Here is a 27,813-nt window from a genome sequence, read left to right on the forward strand (position 1 = left end):
AGATTAAGCAGTACAGAGGGGGGGGAACCAAAGTGATGCAGATGGGTGGAAAACAGTGGTGAGTATGGGGGGAAACAGAGTGGCACGGTTTGGGGGGACAGAGTGACCTGGATGGGATGTACAAAGTGGCATGAACATGGGAAGACACAGCAGTGCAGATGGGTAAAGACAGATTGGTGTGGATGAGGGAATACAGATTAGCACAAATGGGAGAACAGACAACAGTATGGATTGGGGAAGACAGATTGGTGTGGATGGGGAGGAAGACAGAGTTGTGCGGTTGGTGGGGGGAGACAGAGTTGCACAGTTGGGAGGGAAAAAGTGGTGCAGATGGAGGAAGAAAGAGTGCCACAGATGAGAGGAAGACAGATCAGCATGGCTGGGGGGAAGACAGTGGTGCAGAAGGAAACAGAGTGGCACGTATGCAGGTTGGTGCAGGTGGGGAAAGACAGATTGGTGCGAATGAGGGAACACAGACTAGCATAGTTGGGAGCCCACACAGCAGTAGGGATTGGGGAAGCTATAGCAGCATGGAGGCATATAGGCGAAGAAAGTGTACATGCATAGACAGAGTATGATAGTTTTAGCAATTAAGGAGCTGAATGTGTATTCGGAATAAGATGGATATATGGAGTGAGAAGGATGTTGGAACCAGTGAGATTGTTTTGGTGATCCAATGGGAAGATTGTGGGCACTAACTGCATAGACATGCATGTGTGTATTCCAATGAGCACAAAATTCTGCGAATTAACACCATTTTGTGCGTGACAGCAATCTCACTCTGTGAGAGTGCTGAATTTGGAGTTAACCACAGAGTGTGATGGCATACCACATCTGCATTGCGCAAGGAACACGCCCATTAAGGTGTCAACCTTAATGATCAGAAATTTCATTGCTTTTTTAAGTTTAAGTGTCACAAATTCAGTAGCTTTTGTGAAATTTCAGATCATGTCTAAGAAGCCTTAATGGGACATGCAAAACCGTAAGGTTTGCAATATACATGTCAATCCAGTAGATGGTGCACCAATACCTCATATAATAAAGTCGCTGCTCATGTTACTTGCAACCTTTCAGTGTTGCTGTAGGTTAAGTGGCTTGCTTACGAGTTAGTAGCCCCAAGTATCTTTTTGTGTTAATCCCTTAAGCAAAAAGTGCATGTATTGTTTACAAAGATACTTTGTGATCAATATCCAAAATATAAAATATACATCACAATATTAGATGCCACTACTATGAACAAACGTTAATAAACATATATATATATATATATATATATAAATATTTAAAATGGAAATGCTTCTGCCCAAAAAAAAAAAATTTGAGGTGGTATGGTTGTGTTGCTTTGCATTTGGGCCCTGTGACAGGAATGACCCACGTGACAACCAGCATTATACAGACTGGTGGCTGCAGTGCCTACATCTGCCACTCACACCAATGTCCCTGTGTGCCCTGTGCACAGACTGCTATGTAGCCTATCCTATTCAAGTGGGGTGTGGTATAAAAGATCAACAATGTAAAGGTCGACAGTCAATAGATCTTCACCAGATGGTCCAAATGCAATAGGTTGATATGGACAAATGGTCAACAGGTACAAAAAGTCAACAGTGCAGAAGGTAGACAGGGACAAAAGGTCAACACATGAATTGTTGACACAACAATGCTCGACTCATTTTTTTTTTAACCCTTATCCAAACCTTAACCCTTCACCTAGTGCCCAACCCTACCCTTACTCTGAGGCCTAACCCTAACCCTCCCCAAGTGTCTGAGTCTAAACCTAGCCTAACTCTAACCCTCCCCAAATGTCTGAACCTAACTGTCCTGTCTGGCAGCCTAACCCTAACCCTCTCCCAAGTGCCTAACCCTCGGCCTAACCTAAGAAATATTGAAAAACTATAAAAAAAAGTGTCGACCATTTTTGTGGTGATCATAGGTGTGTGGACCATTTTAACCTGTTGACCCTTTAACCCTATCGAGCTTCTGCACAATCGATCTTTTGTACCTGTCGAGCTTTTGTACCTGTCGACCTATTGCATGTTGACCATCTCGTGTCGACTCATTGACTGTCGACCTTTACATTGTCGATCTTCTATCCGGATACCATTCAAGTGGATGCAGTCCAAAGTACCTCTCCCCCACCCCTTACCAGCCGCACGCATTGGTGCCACACCTATATTGTGCAATACATTTTGTTTTTGTTATTGCTCAGCTTTAACTTTATGGATCACAATGAAACAAAGTGCAGGTTATTTCTAGGAGTTTCCCCTACAAAATTATGCAATTTTCATGAAAATTGGTTCAGTAGTTTGTTGTGCTAACTTGGGACAAACAGACACAATGGTCTTATAATATTAGTATAGATATACAGTATACATTATGTTTTAGGTTCTAGCGGTCTCTAGTGGAGAAAAATTATATTTGTTTTAAATTTTATTATGAAGAGCAAAAATGTAAACGATAACATACAGTTGAAGCTATTCAATTCCATTTTCACATGTGATAATGCTGAACACATACTCTAGCATTGTAATATATTTTTAGCTTCATGGCATTCAGTCCTCCCCAAAGCTAAGCTAAACTTTTTTGATAGAATCTACCAATGGGACGGAACAACAGTATTTATTAAAAATCTTTTCAGAGCTAATAGTATAATTTTTTTTATCAATGATCATTGCTTCACGGGCCAGTCTGTTGATAAATGTGCATACTTGCCAGTTTGCTCATGGGCAGTGTAATTGAAAAGCTTTTAATTAACCTGCTGGGCATTTTTTAGGGTACTGGAAAGCAGGGACACAGCTATGGGAGACCACAAACTAATAAATAGCTAGGGCGCCAGTGAAAGTGCACTGTGTACTATACTGCTTAGTCAACAAGCCGTACACCTATCGGGGGTCTGCCACACTCCCAACAATCTAAACCTAAAAACAATAGATAGACGGCGCTAATTTAACACAGCAGATAGAAAGTATGCGCTAAAAATACATTAATATTTATTGATAAGCACATATAATATGTAAATAATCCCTAAATGGGATTTAATAAAAAAAAAAAACAATCCTAAAAAACATATATCAAACATATATTAGACATGTATTGTACACAAATATACAAAGAAATATATTATAAGTATAAATATAAATATAGCAGCCGGTAGGTAATGATCTCCAATCCCCTGTAATACAAGGTGCCAAAGTCCCTTTGCAGATCAGATGATAAACTGTGCACAGTATAGACTCCACATCCAGTGGTAAAATAATGTTCCCAGTAATTGTGACACTGTGTAACAGGCCACAGACTGATATTTATAGCAACATTGATATCAAAGCACAGTGCAAGTGCGCTAGACTTCAAAGTGGAGTATATGCTGATGGTCGAGCAGTGCTTGATCTGTAATGGGTATAAATATACGGGCTCAACAGTACTCACTATCCTCCAATAAACAGGCCACTCTGGGTAGTGATGAATAATGAGCAGCCTCCGTGACCACCACCTGTGTACCAGGCAATGGAACGAATGTCCGACAGGGCCTCCCTCTCTCTGAACCGCTCCGGCGGTCAGTAGTGTGCGGCGTCCGTAGCCGTGGCGACTTCCTTGAGCGGTGAATGGAGCAGGGACTGACCCCTCCTGGGTACTGATCCCGTGATGCAGATCACCTGTGTTGCTCACATGTAACTCGGCAAGCCGCTATAGATCTGCCAGCGTGTGAGCCGCTGGAGGGGGAAGGAGGGACAGGCAGAAATCTCATACTTGCAGTGTGCAGTAGAGGATGGAGTCACACCACCGCATAAAACAACCGTGTCCTCAATGCGTTTCTCCGCACCTGGCGGCTTTCTCAAGAGGCAGATGTATTCAGAGGGTTAGCCATGGCCCAACCTTATAGTGCTGTCAATCATAAATTTCAGGTGCATTAAAATAGGAGAGATGGTAAGAACTTACCCTTGTTATCTCTATTTCTTACCTCCTTGAAGAAGGCAGAGCCCCTGCCGAAACGCGTTGGAGACCCCCTACATTCTGACACCACAGCCAGCTTACACCAGAGCTCTTCATTCCTGCGGAGAACTCGGTCGAGCCTTGCTGCTTCCAGAACCCTCTCTACCCACCACCCGCAGGGCCGCGCTGGGCATCACACCTAGCAAAGCCCTTCGCACCCCTCTTGATCACCACTCCACCTGCTAGACCCAGGCGACCACGCACCGCCCCCTGGGAGCAACCAACACCAGCTCCACTCACAGCTGTTAGTCCAGCAGCAATCCCTAAGCGATCCACACCAGCAGGCACCCACCAGGCAGCGGGAACAGAACGCCAGCAACGCGGTGCACCAAGCCCCACAGTGCACCAGCAAGCCACTACCACACACAGAGCTTCCTCCAACCGCTGACACCGCAACAGCCATCCAACACCGCATCTGCAAAAGGAAACTAACACCAGCTACCAGCAGCCCAAGCCTTTTTCACCAACAAATCCTACCGGTAGGTAAGTGACTCCGAGACTTATACCCCTGAACAGGACGCCGCCAGGGTGTACATCCACAACCGCCAGACCCGCTGCCAACCCACCACTCCCCTCCCCCCGAGACATCCTAAGACTGTTGACCAAAGGTCCAGCAGGGGTAACGTGCCGGTCTATTGAACTGCACGGAAAGGAGCCCCCTAAAAGGGTCCACTCACCTCCCCAGTCTCCACCCACACACACCCCCAAGTGGATCGCTCACCCCACCTGGGTGCCTGGGACCAAACAGGATTAGTACTGTTTTTTTCCAATAAACCCTTTGGCCCCCATTTCTGCCTCTGTCTTCATTTCCTCACCCACCACCCCCAGTCCATTAGACCCCCTTCCCTCCCTACACCCCATCACTCCACAAACAACATTGAACACAAAAGACCACAACACACTATTACTCCAGCATTACACCCATAGGGCGAGCGCACCCTCCGCACCCTCTACCCCATTATATCGTTACACAGGACCCGGTACTCCTGCTTTTAGGAAGGTGCAGCACCCCGACACAAACAATACATCTCACATCCCATCTGCCCATACAGCAGAGCGCAGTTCTAACCCATCATTTGCAGTTCTATTTCTACGAAGTCCATAGGGTTCCACAGGATACCTTGGGGTATAGGTGATGACGTCAGGCATCGGGCACCATAGAGTTAAAGCTTTCAGCCTCCCAGGATGCACTAGGGTCCCCTTCCTATACCCCGCCCCCGAGCCAAGGCATCTCAGTTACGTGCCAAGCCATAGGCCGGAGGAGGAGAAGGAAGAGAGAGAAAAATGATCTGGACACACACAAGAATCACATTCTCACCAGAGGGAGACGGAAAAAACGGTGACCAGAATAAAGCCCATCTGCAGCACAGGTGCGACAGGGCGGGAGTCCTGTGGAACCCTATGGACTTCGTAGAAATAGAGATAACAAGGGTAAGTTCTTACCATATCTCATATTTTCTACTTCAGGGTCCATAGGGTATCCACAGGATACCTTTGGGATGTCCCAAAGCAGTATCCTTTAAGGGTGGGGACGCTCCTGTGCTGAAAGGAGAATCCGCCGCCCAAAGGAAGCATCCTGAGAGGCAAAGGTGTCAAACGCATAATACCTCACAAAGGTATGGACAGAGGACCACGTAGCAGCCTTGCAGATCTGGACTGCAGAGGCACCACATCGAGCTGCCCACGAAGGACCCACAGACCTAGTGGAATGAGCCCTCACAGAGGATGGAACCGGCAGGCCTTCATGAAGATAAGCTTCTGAAATGGCCATACGGATCCAAGCTGCCAAAGTTTGTTTGGAAGCAGGCAAACCCTTTTTACGGAAGCCATAGAGGACAAACAAGGCGTCCGACTTCCTAAATGAAGAAGTGCGGTCAACATAAGTTCTTAAGGCCCGCACCACATCCAAAGTGGCCTCACCCACTGAAAGACCAGGTGAGTTAAAAGCCGGCACAACGATTTCTTAGTTAATGTGAAACCGGGAAATAACTTTGGGCAAAAATTCAGGACGAGTGCGCAGCACTGCCCTGTTCCCATGAAAAATCAAGAAAGGTTGTCTACAAGAAAGAGCCCCTAAATCAGAAACACGTCTGGCCGAAGCGATGGCCAGAAGGAAAACAGTATTAGCTGTTAGCCATTTAAGGTCCACTGAGCCCAGTGGTTCAAACGGCGGTCCCTGGAGAGCCCTCAGGACCACAGCCAAATCCCAAGGTGCCACAGGTGGAACAAAGGGTGGCTGAATGCGCAAAACGCCCTGCATAAAGGTGCGCACATCAGGGATTGTAGCAATCCTACGATGGAACCAGACAGACAGGGCAGAAACCTGCACCTTCAAAGAAGCAAGGCGAAGCCCGTGGTCCAGTCCTGCTTGTAGGAAGGCTAGCACTCTAGACAGACGAAATTCCCTAGGTGCATAACCTCTCGGTCTACACCACTGGAAGAACGTATGCCACACGCGATGGTATATTCTCGCGGAAGACGGTTTCCGAGCCCTGAGCATGGTTCGCACTACAGAGCTGGAGAAACCCCTGGACCTTAACATGGCTGTCTCAACAGCCACGCCATCAAAGACAGCAGAGTCAGATCCGGATGAAGACAGGGACCCTGAGACAGAAGGTCCAGTCGCAGCGGCAACCGCAGAGGACTGTCCACGGACAGACCCTGAAGGTCTGAGAACCAGTGCCGTCTGGGCCATGCGGGAGCTATCAACAGGAGCGTCCCTCCTTCCTGTTTGAATTTCCGGATTACTCGCGGAAGAAGGGAAACCAGAGGAAAAAGATAAGCGAACCGGAACGTCCACTGGACGGACAGAGCATCCACCAGAGACGCCTTTTCGTCTCTTGTGCAAGACCCGTACACCGGCAACTTGTTGTTGTGCTGGGACGCCATGAGGTCGATCTCTGGGAGACCCCACCTGTCCACCAGCAGTTGAAAGACGTCCGGGTGCAGAGACAATTCCCCCGGATGAACGTCCTGGCGACTGAGAAAGTCCGCCTCCCAATTCAGCACTCCCGGGATGAATACCGCTGATATGGCTGGGAGATTGCGCTCCGCCCATACCAGGATTCGGGACACCTCTACGAGAGCCGCCCGACTTCAGGTTCCTCCCTGCCGATTTATGTAGGCCACGGTGGTAGCGTTGTCCGACTGGACCTGCACTGGGTGACCTCGGAGAACCAGATGTGCCTGCTGGAGAGCATTGAATACCGTGCGGAGCTCCAAAATGTTTATGGGAAGCTCTGCCTCTGCCTGAGTCCACCTGCCCTGGAACAAGTGTGGACCCGAAACTGCTCCCCAGCCCCGAAGACTGGCGTCCGTTGTCAACAGGACCCAATTCGCCACCCAGAATGGACGACCCTTGTTGAGATGGGTCGTCTGCAACCAGCAGGCTAGGGACAGGCGACTCTGAGGCAGTGCATTCCATTTGGACAGGATCAGGTGCTGCAGAGGTCTGGAGTGAAACTGGACATATTCCACCATGTCGAAAACCGACACCATGGAACCCAGTAACCTCATCGCCGAGTGTAGAGACACCCGGCGGCTCTGCAGATAACTGCGCACCCGCAACTGCAAGGCAGAGATCTTTTCCTCCGTCACAAAGATCCTCTGCTGTTCGGAGTCCAATAAGGCTCCGAGGTGCAGAATCCGCTGAGACGGGATCAGTGTGGACTTCTGCCAGTTTATCAACCAGCCGTGCTGTTGCAGTACCGCAATGGTCAGGTCCAAGTGGCGCAGAAGGAGTTCTGGAGATCCTGCCACCAAGAGAAGGTCGTCCAAGTATGGTAACATGCGGACTCCCTGCAGCCGCAGGAAAGCCGCCATGACCGCCATCACCTTGGTGAAAACACGCGGTGCTGTCACCAGGCCAAAAGGCAATGCCCGGAACTGAAAGTGGTCGTTGCGGATTGCAAACCTGAGGAACTGTTGATGGCGCAAAAGAATAGGGACATGCAGGTAAGTGTCCTGTATGTCTAACGACACCATATAGTCCCCAGGTTCCAGCGCCAGAATGATGGACCGCAGGGTCTCCATCCGAAACTTCGGTACCCGCAAAGACTTGTTGAGAGCTTTGAGGTTGAGTATCGGACGATACGACCCATTGGGTTTCTGCACCAAAAAGAGATTGGAATAGAAACCCTGGCCCTTCTGGGAGAATGGAACAGGCACTATAACTCCAGCCTGGAGCATAGTGTGCAAAACTTTCCGCAGTTCCAAGGCTTTGTTCCGGTCTGATGGTAGACCCGTGGTGAAGAATCGAGACGGGCGTCTGTGCCGGAAGGAGAGGGCGTACCCATGAGAAACCACCTCGAGAACCCAAATGTCCGTCGTGGTGACCGACCAACACTGGGCGAACTGCAGCAGGCGGCCTCCCACTTTGGGATCCCCCAAAGGGAGGCCCGGACCGTCAGGCCGCAGGCTTGTCATCTGGCTTAGGAGCCGGACGCCTGGTACTCCAGGCCTGCTTCCGGGGCTTGGCCGATTTTTTGGGGCCAGCCTGTTGGGGAAAAGATTGTGCTTTAGGCCTACCCTGGGCCCTGTAAGACCGAAAGGACGACGTACCCAAGCTGGACGGAAGTGCAGCAGACGGGAAACATGCCGATTTGGCTGCCGCCAGCGTGGCCACAATTTTGTCTAGATCTGGACCAAATTGGACTTCTCCGTTAAAGGGCAAGGCTTCCAGGCCCTTCTTGGAATCAGCGTCCGCCTTCCAAGATCGCAACCATAACGTGCGACGAGCCGCCACAGCAGCCAAAGAAATCCGTGAGGTCAGGGTACTGATATCCAAAGCCGCTTCATTAATGTAAGTGGCCGAATCCCTGAGATTGCCTATCAACTCGGTCTGTTCAGCCGAACAGCCGGAATCGAAGGACGCCTCTAACGTATCTTCCCCCCCCCCCCCCCCGCAAGGGAATAAACGGACTTTAGGCAGATTTCCACCTTACGGTCCGTGGCATCCTTTAAGGAGGACATGGAGGGCATGGGCAACATGGCACTTCGGACCAGGCGTGTGACATGGGAATCCACCTGTAGCTGAGATTCCCACTTGGCAAAATAATTGTCCGCAAACGGATACACCACTGCTAAACGCCTTTGAGGCTGATACCGTTTGCCTGGCTGTTTCCACGCTTCCTCTAGGTGGTCCACTAATTGCCCCGAAAGAGGAAACACTGTGGCATCTTCCTTAACATCCTTGAAAAAGGCGTATTTGGATTTTGATACCGGAGGCTCCTCATCCTCAATAGCTAAAGCAGTACGGACTGCACGAATAAGGCCAGGTATATAAACCTTAGACTTAGCGTCCGACTCTTTAGGACGGGGAGGTTCCTGGTCAGAAAGATCCAGAATCTCTCCATCATCGGACGTCCCGTCGTCATCCTCATAAGGAGCAGACAGAGATGCCACCGGCCGCTTGTGAGGCCGCATCACAGACTCCCCTTGCAACACTTCTGACAAATGCTGTACAGAGCTTGTTAACGAATTAACCCACACACGCTCATGAGACACCTGAGGAGGGGAAATAGGGAGACTGGGGTACCATCAATTGTCTCGGGAAACCCTGCATGGGTGATGACACCACTGACTGCTGGGACAATCCCATCTGAGTGAAGGCAGGCTGCGGAGCTAACTGGCCCACGAGGGTTGTAAGTGCTTTGGCGAAACAAGCCCAGGGCAGCTCCTGTACCGGAGCCGTGACCGTAATCAGCCGCGTAAATGAATAACACTGCTGACATAGCTCCTCCGCGCTACCGTCCCCCTCCGCTATAGGTACCTTGCATGTAGTACATAAAAGCTGGAGAGGAAAGTCACTTTTAGACATAATGGTAAGTATGTGACCCCTCTCACTGATACTCGTTAGTATAGTGTGAGACCACCCTGCAAGCACCGCACCGCAAGGGCTTTAGCAGAAAGATCACTGAAAGTGAAATGCTGACAGAAGAAAATGAAAGTACAGGCAGCAGACGCTAGCAGAAGTCACATACAATGCAAAGAAATCAATTCCTGCACTATCAGCGCTGATCCTCAACTATGCAGACTCAGAGCCTGGTAGGACACAGCGCTGCATACACAGACCTTAATCCAACGGAGGAGAGGTATGCAGGGGGACCCAGACCGCGATGCCACCGTTCATCAGCGTCCAGCAGCGCTCACCATGCTTCTTCCAAAGATGGCCACCGAGGAGCAGAGAGGAGGCCGGCCTGGGGGAGGAGCGCTGACACAGGACCAGTCAGCTAGAGCAGAGAGGGCCGTGTGCAGCGGGGGAGGTGCCGGCTGTGAGGGAAGGCGCGCTCCCCTGGCATGCATTTAGCCCCTGGGACGCCGCAGCGCTACCACTCTGCTGCGGTCCGCTGTCCCAGGGGTGTAGTGGAAGCGCAGGTTAGTACCTGGCTCCACGCTGCAGCCAGTCCCCAGGGAGCCCCTGCCTGGGGACTTAGGACCATGTTCAGCAGGGTTCCACCGCGGGACCCTGCTGCTTACCTTGTAGTCCCCCTTGGATCCGGCCATGGTCCCAAACATCTGGGGTCACCGCTAGCTGTGACCCCAGATGCTTACCAGCATCCCCGGATCGGTACCGGCATTCTGGTACCGGCGGGGGTGAAGGGAAGACAGCATGGACGTCAGGACTGACTGTCCATGCTGTACTTCCAGATGTGCAGCCACAGCTGCAAAGACGAAAACTTCAGGTGCATCCGACTCCGGCCGGGCACCAAACTAAACTGAGATGCCTTGGCTCGGGGGCGGGGTATAGGAGGGGGACCCTAGTGCATCCTGGGAGGCTGAAAGCTTTAACTCTATGGTGCCCGATGCCTGACGTCATCACCTATACCCCAAGGTATCCTGTGGATACCCTATGGACCCTGAAGTAGAAAGTAATCAATTAATTAAGACAAACACCACTGCTCCCTTCGTATCTAGTAATATCACCCATAGGGAAAAAAAGAGCAGATATTTAAGCAGGCTTAATTAATCATGTTTAGCTGCACCTAATACAATACACAGCTATGGGAGGGCTGGCAGGCACTGCAGTACCTGCTTCATGTTCCTGAATACTGCTGCTGTAGCTGCAAGTAAATCAGAATAGAGCAGTTGGGGCATAGGGTGAATGGGTGGCAAGTTGTTAGGGTATTGGGGGGGATGGGTTTAGCTTATTTTAGTAAGAGTAAGAATAAGGGGGTAAGGGTTAATGATTTATTGGGGATAGTTACGTTTAAAGCAGAGATAAAGTGGCGTAGTTGCCCAATGTGGGATGCAGTCAATATCCCGACTGCTGAGATTCCGGCGGTCAGACAGTCGGAGTTGGAATCCTGACACCTATCAGAATCCCGGCACCGGCATCCTGACTGCTGGAATCCAGAAGGTAAGTATTGGGGATAGGGGTGGGTTAGCGTTAGGGTTAGGCACTGGGGGAGGGTTAGGGAGTAAGGGGCAGGGGTGTATTTATAATGGGTGCAGGGTGTGCAGTGCACACTGGCATATTATACTTACCTCTCCAAAGTCCCACATCGGCGCCGGTGTCAGCTCTGTAAAAACGCCACGGCCATTTTCCCATCATTCTGCAAATATGCACGTTACAGGGAAAATGGTCGCTGCAGCGGTTTTCCTGGTGACCAGCGCATGCACTATAGACTCTTGGCACATTCTAGTGCCCATAGTCTATCAGTGCAGCGCTGCTCGTGCTGCGCTCAGTGCGCTGCCGGACGCTGGACTGAGTGGAGGGTACCCATGACTGAGACTGCACACGGGCCCCCTCCTCTCTTGAAATGCCCCTGCTAAGGGGGAGGGTTAGGTTTAGGTTGTGGGGAGGGGTAGGTTAGGTTTAGGCACTAGGGGTTAGATTTTTTATTTCAGGCATTGGGGAGAGAGGGTTAGAGTAGGGAGAGGGTTAGGATACCTACCGACAGGTGTAAGTATCTGAACCCTGTCAGGATGCCAGCATTGGGATTCTGACTGCCGGGATCCCGAGCGCTGGCATCCCGTGCCCATATCGCACAAATCAACAAATCAACTTACTGTATGTCATTTGCAAGGACTTTGCTTGGGTCATTAAGGGGTTAATGTAATTAAAGGCATTGATGATGATGTTGATATTGAGACTAATTGATAATGGGGATTATAAAGTTATTGATTATAAAGAGTTTCATTATATTAATTATATTGAGTTGGGTTGCTATGAATATGCTGAAGTAGTTAATAATTCTTGTTGAAGGGTTAATTATTGATGAGGGAATATTGTAAGGGTATCAAAAACACTCTATTATATTGTGGTCACTGTGAAGTTCTCCGTATTATATGGTCGGTCACTGATGCTGTCTGTATAATATGGCGGTCATTGATGCTCTCAGTATTATCTGGCGATCACTGTGATGGTCTCTGTATTATATTATGCTCATGGTGATGTTCTCTGTATTATATGGCAGTCACTGTGATGTTTCTGCATTATATGGAGGTCACTGTGAAGCTCTCTGTATAGTATGACAGCCACTGCTGTGATGGATGAGGTAGTGTAGTACAGGTAGCGATACTTATCTTTGAGTCTTGAGACAGTGGAGCCTGCATGCTTCATTTAAAAGTGAAGACTCCCCAGAACCACAGAATAAATGCAGCAGGGACCTCTACAGTATATAATGGAATTTTCCCCTCACCCTACAAATATTTCAGTCTTTAAAATGCCTGGGGCATGTGAGAGGCCTCAAAGTCACAGTGTCATGCCCCCATATATGGTAACTTTGCTTCTCCTTGTTTTGGCTACCCACACACTGTCCCAAATTGAGCTATGGATATGTGACCCTCACTTCCCTACCCATTGTCACATACAGTGGCGTAACTAGGGTCTTTGGAGCAAATTGAAGAATGGAGGGCCCCCCCACACACACACAAAAAAATTGTATTTGCACGCCAAAGGCACACAGTAAAAATGGGCGTGGTCACATACCAAAGGGGTGTGGCCACTGAAAATGGGGTGTGTCAACATGACACGGCACCCATTTCTCATCACTCTGCGAACATTTCTTTATATTCCATATGCACCTTACCTATGCAGTAGTTTCTCACAATGTGGAACCTCTCAAGAAATGTATCCTCCCTGGGAAGACGGCATCTTCAGTCAGTATTCACTATTCATGTAGGTCACATCGTCCTGAAGATGCCGGTTTGTGTAAGAATATTAACAAGGTCATCATCATACAACAACAGTTCAACCAGACTCATTCCCTCTGTGTAACTTCCTTCCCCCTGCGTCTTTCAGCCACACAATGTCTCCCTGCATCGTCTCTCAGCACACCATAATGTCATCTCTCAGCTACACCATCGCCTTCTTCCCTGCGTTGTCTCTCAGGATACCATCACCTCTCCCCTATGTCATCTCTCAGCCACACCATCACCTCCCCTCTGCGTTGTCTCTCAGCCACACCATCACCTAACCCCCGGCATCACCTGTCAGCCACACCTTCACCTCACCCCCTGCATCATCTCTCAGCCACACCATCACCTCCCCCCCTGCACTGTCTCTCAGCCACACCATCACCTCTCCCAGCATTGTCTCTCAACCACACCATCACTGCCCCCCTGCATTGTCTCAGCTACACCATTGCCTTCCACCCTGCATAATCTCTCAGCACACCATCACCTCTCCCCTGCATTTTCTCTCAGCCACACCATTACCTCCTCTCCCTGCATTGTCTCAGCCACACCGTCACCTCCCACCCTGCATCATCTCTCAGCATACCATCCCCTCTACCCCTGCGTCATCTCTCAGCCACACCATTACCTCCCCTCCCTGCATCATCTCTCAGCCACCCCATCACTGCCCCCCTGCTTCGTCTCAGCACACCATCATATCCCCCCTACATCGTCTCTCAGCCACACCATCGCCTCCCTCCCTGCATTGTCTCTCAGCCACACCATCGCCTCCCCCCCTGCGCCATCTCTCAGCCACACCATCGCCTCCCTCCCCTGCGTCATCTCTCAGCCACACCATTACTGCCCCCCCTGCGTCATCTCAGCACACCATCATATCCCCCCTGCGTCATCTCTCAGCCACACCATCGCCTCCCTCCCTGCATCATCTCTCAGTCACACCATCATATCCCCCCTGCATTGTCTCTCAGCCACACCATCATCTCCCTCCACTGCGTCATCTCTCAGCCACACCATTACCTCCCCTCCCTGCGTCATCTCTCAGCCATACCATCACTGCCCCCCTGCTTCATCTCAGCACACCATCATATCCCCCCTGCGTGGTATTTAAATGAATCTACCATAGTGTGGTATTTAAATGAATCTACCTTAAAGCATCCTTGTGGCAAGGCAAGAAATACATAGGTGATACTGTATGATTAGAAATCCAAAAGCCAAATATTCCTTTAGTCCAACTTTTGAGTAAAAAAAAAAAACAATGGACTAAAGGAATACAATATTTGGATTTTGAAATGTCCAATTTTCATTAGGCTCCCGGCTGTTTCAGGAGAGTAGGCAAGTATGATCTATCACCTACTGTATGTATTTCTTGCCTTCACACAAGGATGCTTCATGATAGATTCATTTAAATACCACACTATGGGGGGAATTGAATTATTTTTTGGGCGTCTTAACTAATAGGCATCTATCAGAGCAATTCAGTTGTTTCTCCAATAGATGCCCATTAGTGTTTAACGCGCCCAGAAGCACCAGAATTAGACGCAGAATGGCTAAACCCGACTAAACACCTGGTTTGGGCATCTAAAGCCCTAGTTTGGGTGCCCAAACTATGGACTTTGCACATATTTTTTCTCGTACCTAAGGAGGCTGCGAGAAAAAAAGTTTGTGTCATCCACAGCAAATGGGCGTCTAACAGACTAACAATTGAATTGCTCTGATAGACGCCATTTACTTAAGATGTCCAAATAAATAATTGAATTCCCCCCAATGAATTTTATTTTCTTCTTAAATTGATATACCACAGATCAAGAAAAAGAAAGACAGTTTAGATCAGCTGTGGAGGACCACCTATATGCTGATATACCATTCCTTTCTGTTCATGTATAGTGTTTGAACAAATGGATGGTATTTGTATATTGGTGTTTCTAGCTGCTGGTTATTTGTCCCCAAAACTAAATTTCAGTTTGTTTCCTGGTATTCATTTATTTGTATAGTACTAGGCTGTGACTTACACCATTTCTGGTATTCTGTGGACCACTAGTGGTGCACAAAGTGTTTACAAAACCAGGTTATAGTGTTTAGTGACAAACAGTATAGTTACCGGCATAAATAACTATGTTGTTTCCTCGTGGAAAGCTGAACTTGAAAGCATTATAATTTGTAAAATAAATAAGTAGTTACAAAATAATATTACAGTTATTCTTACACTGCAATTTAGATGTAATTTTCCACACGCCCCTTCCAAATCTAAATCTCTCTGCCCATGTTACATCTGCTCCACCTGCAGCGCAACATGGTGTTACCAAGATGCTCAGTTACTGGCTCTTTGTTACTCTATTCCCAAATCTGAATCAGGCCCAAAGTGTCATACAATTATTGCACCCTCTCATATGTTGGTTAGACAACCAATAAATAAATAGGTCTGCCTACTTCTTTAATCGTCTGGCGACACTCAAACCTGGGGTTGAGCGATGTACAATACCCATTATACACTACACAATAAGAGATTGCATGGAGATTGCAAATATCCTCGGCATGCTAACATTTGGGCTGCGGTATATTTAAGGTACAGTGGCGTGTGTTCCAAATTTTAAATTAGGTATGCTCATAGTGATGATCCATTACAATGATTCCACCGCTTTCCTACAGCCCGTTCTCATATACAGTTATTTAGAGGAGTCACTGTGTTGCCTTCAACGCATAATAGACTTGCTCATGGAGTGGTTATCATATCATAAAGGGGCAATTCTCAATACCGAATAATAAGCAGTGGTAAATAAATACAAACCTGTAACTTCTATTTTAACAACACTGTACCCCAATGTTTCATAATGCCAGTCCTCATGCACTCTCAATAGGATATATTCAATCACATGCAGGAGACTTCCTCTGCTTGACTGTGTCACTGAATATTATCCTACTTGTTTCTCTATGCGGTGTCCCCTTATTCATTTTTTTACTTCTTCAAGTGCTCTCTTCAAATATTAGTCATCAACCCTGTTCAAGCAAATCAAATAAAGTTTTAATCTGGTAAAAAGTTCTTGAAATGAAGTTGAATCAAAATGCCCTGCAGGCAGTGTCGGACTGAGGCATGAAGGACCCACCAAAGGAATGCAACCACAGAGGTCCACTAAGGGGTGTGGCCACCTGACCAGAGAGAAGTGGCAAACCATTATAGGAGCGACATAACCTAGTTGCTTGAGGGGACCCGCAAACCTTAATTCAGCCCTGCTAGTGGGTACCTAACAGTAGCATAAGGCGTCCATAACTTTATTGCAATTAAACACAATATATAACAGCTTACACTAACTTATACTAAAATAAAGACAGGACACAGACTGCTTTGGTTAAATGGTCATAACTTTCTTTATTAAAGGTATGACCCTGAATTATACTTAAATTATTCAATTTACTTTATTGGGAGGCAAAGAAGGATGCTACAACCAGCTCCAGCCATATGATCTTAGCCAATATTAGGGGACGACTGATACGCCCCCCCTGTGGCCATTGTGACCAATATTAGGGAGCGACTGAAACGCCCCCCCTGTGGTCATTGTAAGCTAAGCTGCGAAGACTCACAACCCCTATGATATTGCATAGTACGAGCGTGTCCGCAGAGACTGACGCCCAAAGTCCTCCCGCAGAGGTAGGCCATACTACGACCATTTAAAGGATATGTGCTCCACAACGAATACTCTTACACTTTACGTGGCCGCTGAATTGTAGCACCTTCCCGCCACCGCCAGGTTCCAAAGAACCGCAGCCTGCCACCCAAACCAAAACACTAGACCACATCCAAACAGGAAAAAACATCACCCAAAAACACACCTAACCCCAAATCTGATAAATGCACCCCATCAGGGCGAAAAAACGGAGCCTGTTCTAAACGTAAACTTGGGTGCCGAACCACCAAACCACCTGACCCGGAGACAAAACGAGAAACAGCCTTGTTAATCTTCCTGCGAGCCTTATCCAAAGCCAACAGGTCCCTTGAACCCCTCCATACATGGCGAGGGATAATTTCCGACCATACCAAGCGCACCTCCGGCCATCAGGACCGAAGGGCGCACAAATCAGCCTGCATCCTCAAGATCAGATCTATACCCTTAGACTGCCCCACATCATTGCCTCCGAGGTGAATCACCAGCCATGCCGGGCGCCCACAGCGCATCTCCTGCTGAAACAAGAATTCCAAAAGAGCTGGCCACCGCATGCCCCTGACTCCAAACCAACGAACCTGACGCCCCGCTAACAACAGGGATGCCCTTTTTGCCATCGCATGCCTTTCAGCCCAATAAATAAACGAATGGCCCACAAGCCAGACTTGCTCAGAAGACACGGACATAGCTGTAAAAGAGCAAAAAGAACTAAAACGTCAGTAAAGAAACATTATATGAAGGGATAGAGGTAACTTAGGAGGAGAACGTTAGTAACAATGCCCAGGCGAAGGAGAAAATCCAAAAAACCTCCTGTTTGTCCTAGTGATCCATGAGCCGTGTATAATAAGCCAATTGAATTACGGCCCTTTTTTCTTTGGAGGAAAAATTAAAAAATCCCTTCACACCCTCAATTTTTGAATGCTAGCCATTCAAAAACTGGCGGGTAAACTACGTTTCTGGGTGAGAAAAACACAACTTAAAGCTTATCACATCTAACATATGATTTATAGGCGGATGACCTCCATCTCCCAATCGCTTGAATGGCAGATGGAGGCAACCCGCTAGCTGCTGCACACGTAGCCGCGCCAATACGGAAAGAATGCGTCCCGTAATGCGCAACATCTAAACCCAGCTGACCCAAACAGCGCTTAAACACAGCAGCAAACTGAAACTTAGTCAAAGGAGAGGAGTCAGCATGTAATAACCATTGCGCGCCAACCGACGGGCGCAGACCCGCATATATCCCAGCCAAGCGCAAATCTCAGAATTAGCATGCGGCTTAATGGTAACCCAACGCCCACGCCCTAACTGATCAGTTTTGGAATGTGGAATTTTGCACAGGATAGCCCCCGCCTGGATTACCACATGCTTAAATAATAGCCCTGAATCAGCAGACCTCTTACTAGATGCCACAAGCTCACTAATCCGAAACGCGCCAAAGAAAGCAAGCGCAAACGCTAAACGTAACAAAAAAGACTCAAATTCGGAAGATGTAATCAATGAAACTACCCCTATCAACCGCTGCAGCAGTGCCAGGTCAATCGGCCGGCGAGAATCAGCCACCATGGGATTTTCTTTAGCCCAACCCTTAAGGGCTTTAGACAGCACAAAGGACTTTGTGGGATCATGACCGCCGTGAAGGCAATACCTGCAAGGGCGGAAGCCATGGCCGCCTTAGATCGGCCCCTCTGATAATGGTCCCACACAAATTCAACTAAACGCTGATCTAAAGACTTACCCACCGCAGGATGCCTAACCCGATAAGCCTCCCAGTCGCGCCACGCTGCCTCGTAAACTCGCAAAGTTGACGGAGCCAGGGACTTCCGGGCCAGACCAATTAGTCCGGCTCGACAATCTGCCAGACAGAAGACGGACACGTCATCCCAATCGGATTAGCCTCAGGGGCCAACACCCGAAACCTATCAAATTGAAAGCGGGATAGTGAATCCGCTATCCCGTTTTCAATGCCCGGTACATGCCTCGCCCTAAAGACAATATTCGCCTTCAAACATCTCAAAACTAAAAACCTCAACAGACGCAGCGCCATAGGAGAAGAAGAACGCTGATTATTAATAGCGTGCACCACGCCCAGGTTGTCACACCAAAAAATAATGTTCTGGTTAGACAAACTGTCAGCCCACAAATCCACAGCCACTATTATCGGAAAAAGTTCCAATAACAACAGGTTATACTGCAATCCGCGAGCTCTCCATGATGCCGGCCATGGAGCAGCGCACCATTCCCCTTGAAAATATGCCCCAAAGCCAGTTGAACCTGCAGCATCGGTGAACAACTGCAATTCAGCATTGTCAACCGGCTGCAATGGCCAAATTAACTTGAGGTTGAAATCCAACAAAAATGAAGCCCACACCCGGAGGTCATCTAGGATTTCCCTGGAAAGGCGAACACTAAAATGCGGGTTGGAGACCCCAGCAATGGCCCGCTCCAATTTACGGCAAAACACTCTCCCCATCGGGATGATCCGACACGCAAAGTGAAATGAACCGAGAACCGACTGAACATGGCGCAATTTAACCCGCCGAGAATCTAAGCAACATTGAATCTGACCTAGCAATCGCTGCACCTTATCGTCTGGCAAACGGCAGCACCCAGCAACAGTGTCCACTTCGATACCTAGGTAAGACAAGCAAGAATTCGGACCCTCCGTCTTGTCTGTGGCCACAGGAACGGCGAGCACCCGAAAAAGGGCCTGCGCAGAAAACAACACGTCCCCACAAACTGTGCTATCATGTGGGCCGACGAACAAAAAGTCATCCAAATAATGTGCGATACCAGCATGGCCAGTGCCAGCCTGAATACACCAATGCAAAAAGGTGCTGAACTTTTCAAAATAAGCATACGAGATAGCACAGCCCATGGGGAGGCACCTGTCGACAAAAAATTGACCATCCAACATAAAACCCATAAAACGTAGGGACTCGGGGTGCAACGGAAGCAGGCAGAAAGCAGATTCCACATCCAATTTTGCCATCCCCGTCCCAGGACCATAACCCCTAATCATAGCGAGCGCCTCATCAAATAGCTGGTACTGGACCTGGCAAAGCGAGTGGGGGATTGCATCGTCCACAGAGCCCCCATGAGGGTACGACAAATGCTGTATCAGACGGAATTTACCCTGGACCTTTTTAGGCATGACTCCCAGAGGAGAAATGCATAGGTCCTGCACAGGAGGGGAGGGAAAAGGCCCGGACATACGGCCCAAAGCCACTTCAGCAAAGACTTTCTGTCGTACCACATGGGGAAGCTCTCTGGCCGACCGCAAATTCCGGGAAGAGACTACATGCAAAGCGCCAGCTACGGGTAATCGGAAACCCAAACGAAAACCATCCAGCAAAAAATTGGGACTCGTCCCGCAAAGGATACCATCCCAACCATTTCGCTAACTCGTCTAGTACCACCGGAGAATAGGCCTTACTTGTCAACTCCGGTAGCGTCAGACCTGCCCCCCGAACCGCCCTTTGCTCCTGACTTACAGTCTTTAGCGGGGTGACTACCGTTACAGATGCGGCAGGAGTGACGAAAACGACAGCCTGACCCCCGGGAACACCGAGAGTCATTATAGACGAAACACTTCCCTTTACCGAGCATGTTCGCTCCAGCACCCGAAGGGAGAGAAGCCTTCCTACCCTGTGCCCCTTCCGCAGGCGCCTTAGTTTCCTGTGTAACAGCTAACCAGACCTCCACATCCTTACGGCCCAGAGGCATAACCAGCTGACCGTCCTGCTTCCTACGAAACTGTTCGTCATAATCTCTCCAAACAAAGCCCTTGGATTTGATAAAAATATCATGCACCAAATGAATATACTTTATTACATTACGGTGCTCCGTTGGGCGCGTTTCAAGGTAGCAGGCCGAAAAAAACAGTATGCCACTAAGCCAATGATGAAAACCACGGCAAGAATCCTCCCCGCCACCCCCAGGTTTTTTGGCTTTATCTAAAGCTTTCTTCATGTCGTCGGTTAGAGAAAACACATCCACAAATTTACCCTTGCGAATCTTGTCCCTAACTCGCTTACGCAAACCCTGTCTACTGCCGTACTGGCACAGTGAACCATACCGGCATCTTCAACAGGCGCTACACTAGCAGCTGGAGCTGACTGACACTTAGCCGCTTTCCTAACTAAACGCTGCGCAACCAGTTTAGCTAATTTACGCGGGCACGGCGGAGAGCTAGACGAGGAGCTACTATCGCTAGACCCTGAAGATTCCGAATCGAACTGCAAAGGAGGGACAGCAGACTCACCACCAGCCAGACCCGACATCCCGTCACCGACAGCCTCCGGCACCGCAACATCAGGGGCAATGATCACGGCACCTGTAGCAGGACCGGCCACGGCGCTACCACTCGCGATCCCAGCATCACCAGAAGCCATCACTGGAGCACTAGGCAAAACACTGCGGCGAGACATAGAGGATGGTAAATCACTGGACACCACAGCGGAGGTACCGGAACTGTCGCCGGGTGAAAAACCGGGACAGGAGGAGAAGGAGGTAAAGGGGGAGGGGCGGCGCAAACCGCACTGAGAGAAGACGCTGGTGGGCGTGGGGCAGGACCCTGTGGGGGAACAAACTGTTGCGGCCAAGATGGGGCGGAAGGAGAATTCACGGGCACAGGGTAATTTGGGACATGGTAAGGCTGAGCAAAAGAGGGGTGCCAATAAGGAAAAGGGGCCCCCGCTGGAGGATAAAGAGGGTAATTGGAAAATTGGCCAGGAAAAGTAGGAAAAACCGAAGATTGGGAAGCTGAAGGAAAAACTGGGGAGGACCATGAAGTGAGGGAAGGAGCAGAGGAAAAAACAGGGAAAGGAGGATGGACTGCTGAAAGAGGAAAGGGGGGGAGGGAGGAAACAGGCTGGGAGAGGAGGCTGGGAGGAACGGGAGGGGGATTATAGAGAGGGGGGGGCGAAACCCGCCCCGGCAGGAATTGTAGGGTGGTGAGAAACAGGGCCCCCAGGGTAAGTGGCCCCCATGAAAACAGGGGCTGAAAGCTGGTGATGTGGGGCGGGGCCCGGGGACAAAATGGCGGCCGCGGGGGGAAGGGGGGGCGTCGCTGGCCGCATGGAGGACTGGGCCCCCTGCAGCATGAAGCAGCATAGCAGGTGTGAAGGGGCGTGGAGAGCTGGCCGCAAGGAGGGCCGGGCCCCCCGCGGCTGTATACAGCGCCGCGGGGGGGCACCCGGCAGCGGGGGACAGTATTACAGGAGCGGAGGGAGGAAGGGACTGGCCAGGGCTGCACGCCGGGGCGGTGAAGGCCGGGCCCCCCGCAGCTTTACACAGCGCCACGGGGTGGCCCCGGCAGGGGGGGACAGTATGCGGCCAGGAGCGGAGGGAGGAAAGGCCTGGCCGGAGCTGAACGCGGGCGCCGGAAGTGGCCGAGCGCCCGCGAGGAGATAGTGATAGGCTGACGGGGTGAGCGGTGACCCCGCAGGAGACGGGGACCGCTCGCCCAGGGGGAAAAAGGGCCCGGCAGGAGGGGGAACATAGTCGGCGGCGGGGGGCGTGGCCGGTCCCCATGAAGCATTGGAGACTTCGGCCGGGGACAAAATAGACGGCAAACTAAGGCGCCGCCGGGCAGGGGGAGGTGGGGGGGGAACAGGAGAATCCATGAATCGGCGGGGGGGGTACTGATCGTTTTGGGCGGGGCATGAAAAAAGGGGGGGGGGGTTGGGAGGGTGAAAGAGGAAAAGGTTGATGAAACAGGGGAGTGAAAATAAGAAAATGAAAAAACCAGGGGGGAAGCAACAGACAAGAGGTGCACAAAAACAGGAGAATACAAGAGGCAGGGAGAACAAAACAGACAGGGAGATACAAGCTAAATGTCACCAGATACAGGTCTGAGGATGTCCAGGACAAACACCGTCCAGAAAAGGAAGTTGCTGGGCGTACCCCAGTCCTATAAAGTCCACCAAGCCACTCCCACGAGCTCCCACATGGTCAGCGACCAACCAACCATGATAACCCCCCCCCAAACTACTCTACCTAGCAACTACTGACAAATTCCAACCAATTACAAAAAACTAAGGACTCTTATATAGATTTAAACTTAGTCAGTTCTCATCTCTTCAAAGTACTAATAGTAAACCCGGTACTCTGGGGACTGCAGGAAAATCAAGTAAACTTTAAAAATGGCTCAGGTTGGGGACCATTTATTATGCTTGCTTACACAACCTATAAATTGTTGTTTTGTTAATCCTTTGATTTATATTTTGGGGGGACACTGACAGGATTAACAAAACAACAATTTAAATAGTTTAGACAAGCATTAGACAGTGTGATCTAATGCATCTTCGTCTGACACTGGCACTGCCTGTTTTTTTAGTAACCTAACCTGCCATGTACAGTAAATGGAAAATTAAACATTTCCTTCACTCTTTATTACAACTACTAAGCTTGTTGGGTTGGCTTAAGGCCATTCAGTCTGCTGGGGTGCAGCTACAGTAATAATCCATGGATCCACTTACTTGTTGTTTTCCAGGCTCCTCTCTATGTCCCCCCCCCCTGCTGTCGATGCGTGATGTCACCTCCAGAATCAGTGGTGCAGGTAGCTGCTTATTTGATATCCTCACTGAGCGCCCTTCCACCCTATCCCCCTTCAGCAGGGTCAGTCAACAGCGGACAGTATTTAAGGTGCATTAGCTAGGCCCCGCCCTCTCGCAGTAGAGGGCATGGCTATTAAAAACCAGGGCCCAACGGGGAATCCCCCAAATCTCCGGCAGCCCAATCCGAGCCTGCCTGTAGGTTTGCTAAAATAGTAATCAGTTTTAAAACCATTGCAATGGTACACATATTCAGGGTCCACTGGTTTTACTTACTTAAACAAAAAATTTGAGGTTTTTCGAGATTTGGGAAAGCTTCATAGCTACCCTGCCACAGCATACAAACACAGATTCAAAACTGTGTAATACCTCCTGGTATCTTCTATGTATGGTGGAGGGTGATCCAGAGCTACAATATCTTGCATGTCATACTGTAATAAAAAAGGTGGCCCCCGGAATTTCTAGGTAATTTGAGCTGTTCATATTTTATACCCAGCTGTTTTAAAGCCAAAATCGACATCTATTTGCTGCAAATTTGAAGTCGCCGCAAATCGAACTCTTATTAAATTTCCCCCAACATCAGGTTTTGCTGGTGTGAGTTTCTCAAAATCACATGGGTACATTAAAACGGACATATGTTTTACTTATATACACTTCCTAAGTTCCAATAAACATCATAAGTTCCTAAACATGTACTTCACTCTTTAAACATGTATTATATATTAATATTATTGTGATGTTGTTACTGCACATAGCCACTAATATGTTATTTGAGACGTCAATCCATTGGGAGAGTTTCAAATTTAATATATTATTGAATGAAAATATAAAAATTAAAGTAGCTTTGATTTATTTGCGTATATATACCCAACCGTAACTTCTGATAAATCAGCTGTCTGTACATTTGCATCCTGAGGAGGGCGACACTAGGGCAACTTAAACAAATCATATGCAATACATATATCCAAAGAAGTAACCAAATGTACGTATATTTACTCGGCACTGTAAAGACTAAATCTACATTTCGAACGAATTAGGCACTTTCCTGAAAGAATGAGGGCAATGTGAAAATAGAAAAATATTATCAGTAACCCCCTCTCCTGTATTTATTGACATCAACTCCTCTATTGATTACAATCTTATTCACTGACACATGCATTATCCGTATAAATCCCCTCCAAAAACAACACACAGACCAGTTTAATTGTCAGATTTATTTTCATCAGGAGGATTGTTATATGTTGGAGATTTGCTGTCAACAGGCACTAAATAAACAGGATGATAATTTAATGCAATTATCCATTCATTTATATCTAAACAAAGAAAGTATTGGCAAAGTTTCAGAATAGGGAATTACCCCAATATAGAACATTGATAAGCAAAATGTTTTGGCAGAAAGATCTCTTTTTAACAAAAAAAAAAGTAATATTGTGAAAATGAGGTTAATTTTACTTAATAAGCCACCACAAAGCGACAGTCAGGCAACCAACTAAATCACTACGGTCTATAAGAACTGATCCTACCCTTCAATCATATATAGCATTATTCCTGAGTAAGTGTGGGGGTCTCCAGACAAAACTTGTTGGATCCATCACAGACAGTGGGTCCATCTGCAGACATCACTTTACTATGCTCACTCCAAAAAGCCTCCATGGTTTGTGTACATAAGGACTTTTCCTGCGGTAAGAAGCCTCCATTATGAAGCGGTGAAGAGATTCACAGCCATTCAGCCTGATGCTACGAACTGGGTGGAACTCCCAAATAGGGGTCCAATTCGCAGGATTCTAGTATTCTCGGGTGCAGTGCGAAGAAAATTATAACAACACACAGCACGTAAGCACCAGCCCTGAACATAATCGATCTTATACAACCATGTAATGAAAGCAGCACTCCTACCTAAACCTTACAGAGTAGACCACCTGGAACTACAAGATGAAAGAGATTTTACTGGAGCTCCCATATTGCTGTAATTACCGCATCGGTTAGAGCCTATAGAAGATCATTTGGAAACCACAGGCAGAGAGCTTATGGAAAACTGATAAATAGCTAGGCACATATATTAGGATTAATTAGTATTGAAAGCTATGCCAATTAGGTGCTGCTCCTAATTAAGTAGCTTATATTAAGGGCCTGATTCAGCAGCGGGAGCTAATGCGATCACAGTTTCGATTTCGCACGGAACGCAGTTGTGAAAATATGCTAATTGTTGAAAAGCTTACCTGGGCATAGGCACGACCACTGCTGCCTTCTCATCTGAGTCCATCATCGCGGACCTGCGTAAACATCGGTAACATCGACGCAGATTAGACAGCGCCATTGCAGCAGGTCTGACCGGTCTCAAATACTGCAGCTCTCCTCACACACAGAGAGGTCTCATGCTGCAAAAGCAATCGCAGTGGGAGTTATGCACGCCCATGGAACAGCGTTTAAATGGTCAGAAACGCCTGCGTTCACCTAACCACTCCCCGTTACCTTCCCCAAATGCCACATGACATTCACTTTGTAAATGATTCCTATGTGCGTAATCAAAAAGCGATCACGACATGTGCACTTTGTGACTTACATGCATGCACAATGGTAAATAATCGCCCGATCTGCGTAAGTCGTAGAATTGTGTCTGTTGCTGAATCAGGCCCTAAATACACTAATTTAATGGAAAAGGTAATATATATTGAAACTACCAATGCGACTAAAATACAGTAAAATCAGTAAGCACTCTATTCCATTTGTAGAAACAGCCTGAGATAATGGTGGAGAAATGCGTTAGACCTTGGATATATTAACACCACTATTATTCTGCCACCTGATTCCAACTAAAAGTACTTTTTCTGGCTAGAAAAAGGAGACACCGCAGACTCAGGGTAAGCACCTCAGTGACTTGTGTTGTGCATCTGCCGGATTGTGATCTTCCGTAGTGCAGGTAAAGCACCTTTGAATCAGGCTCTATGTTGTTTTTCATCGGATGTCACACCCCCATCTATAAGACATATTCCATTGGCTAACACTTTTCTAAAAATGTAAAATCATCATAAACCAGTGCGTAGTTCCCAGAGCTTTGCTAAAGAGAGGAAGCAGCTGAGTTACATATATAAGTTTTAAGTTCATATAAATTTGCCATTTATATATTAAGATTTGTAAATTAACACAAGCATGTCTGTTGCATGTTATATTATAAGACAGGATTCAGCATACATGCTTCAGACTTCATTTAAATCTTCCTCAAAGTGAGCAAATTTGTTCTTCTCCAGGGAAATCGCGACCACTTCCACCTCGCCACCACCATTGCTAGCTTTCTGGAAATGTATCTGTATAATATCCTGAATTGCATCTTCATTTTCTAGGGTAGCTTTGATCCCAGCTAACAGCACCGTTCTTTTGGATATACCAGAAAATATCTGCAATGGATACAAACCCAGATACTCAAAAACAATTGACACTGATACAATAATAAAATAGCTTGTTGCATATGGTTAATGCATAAACTGGAACTTATATTGAATGAAGTGTGGTTGATTTTTAGTTACTTTTAATTGCAGATATGGGATATTGTATCTAGAAACTGTAAAAAATTATTCCTGCTAATCATGACTGCCAGGACCTGAAGTTGCGCTGGAGCCGCTGCAGCCACCAGGAGCAGGTTAAGTCACCACTGGGCCACCAGGGACGATATGTTGTCATTCTAACATGTCAACATTTCATCAGTGTCTACATGATGAATGTCGACATTATGACTGTAGACAGATCATACTACACCCACTGGTATAACTGTACATTATGTTGTACCACTGTTTGCAGGACAGTCCTCATTCACAGCCTTCATATGGGGCAGAATTTTGCCAAAAGTGGGCAGGTTAGGGTGGAGTTTGGCTGAAATTGGATGGGACTTATACAAAATTAGGACTAAATAAGTGGCATGTATCAATTATATGTTCTAGACCGGATAATTATACTTATCTTCGCTATTCGCTGCAATAAAAGTTCATAGAATGCAGAGCTGTATTAAACTAAGCTCACAGGGACAGGGTCTCCAAAAGGAGCCTTTCCCTGTGGTGTGTTATATTGTCAAGTGATCACCAATGTAATCACTTCACTTCTCCTTCAGGAGCCGGGTGCTGACCACACATGCACAAGTGGAGAGTGCAGGGGAGGGATCCTGTGGATCCCTCTCCTGGCACTTTTTGCAGAAAACAGCCCATAGGCTACAAAAGCTAACACCATCTGGAGATGGCGTTAGCTACTGGGGCCAAGCTCTGGAATGCCTCACACCTAAGCTTGATAAATTCAGCAAATATGCAGCCCCCACAGGTTTCTATAGGGCAGGGGTGGGGAACCTTGTTTCTGCCGAGGGACATTTTGATATATATAACATCATTCGCGGGCCCAGTGCAGGCCACGCTCCGTCTATGTGACGTCACATGGGGCAGGGCCACAATCGCCGTTGATTACGGCAATGCCCGAAGCATCCAGAGGATGCT

The 27,813-nt window shown here is 48.1% G+C and overlaps 1 protein-coding gene across 3 annotated transcripts in view; it reads right to left on the bottom strand.

Annotated features, from left to right (window-relative positions):
- Positions 1-24,550: 24,550 nt before the first annotated feature.
- NMI (N-myc and STAT interactor) overlaps positions 24,551-27,813 on the bottom strand; it is a 90,380-nt gene continuing 87,117 nt past the window's right edge. For all 3 annotated transcript variants that reach the window (XM_088472395.1, XM_088472396.1, XM_088472394.1), the window contains exon 9: positions 24,551-26,733. In XM_088472395.1, coding sequence (XP_088328521.1) covers positions 26,536-26,733 — 198 coding nt within the window. In that variant the 3' untranslated portion in view covers positions 24,551-26,535. The remainder of the gene's footprint in view (positions 26,734-27,813) is intronic.

Source organism: Taudactylus pleione, unplaced genomic scaffold (assembly GCF_031769625.1).
Source record: "Taudactylus pleione unplaced genomic scaffold, aTauple2 ptg000122l, whole genome shotgun sequence".
Lineage (NCBI taxonomy): Eukaryota > Metazoa > Chordata > Amphibia > Anura > Myobatrachidae > Taudactylus > Taudactylus pleione.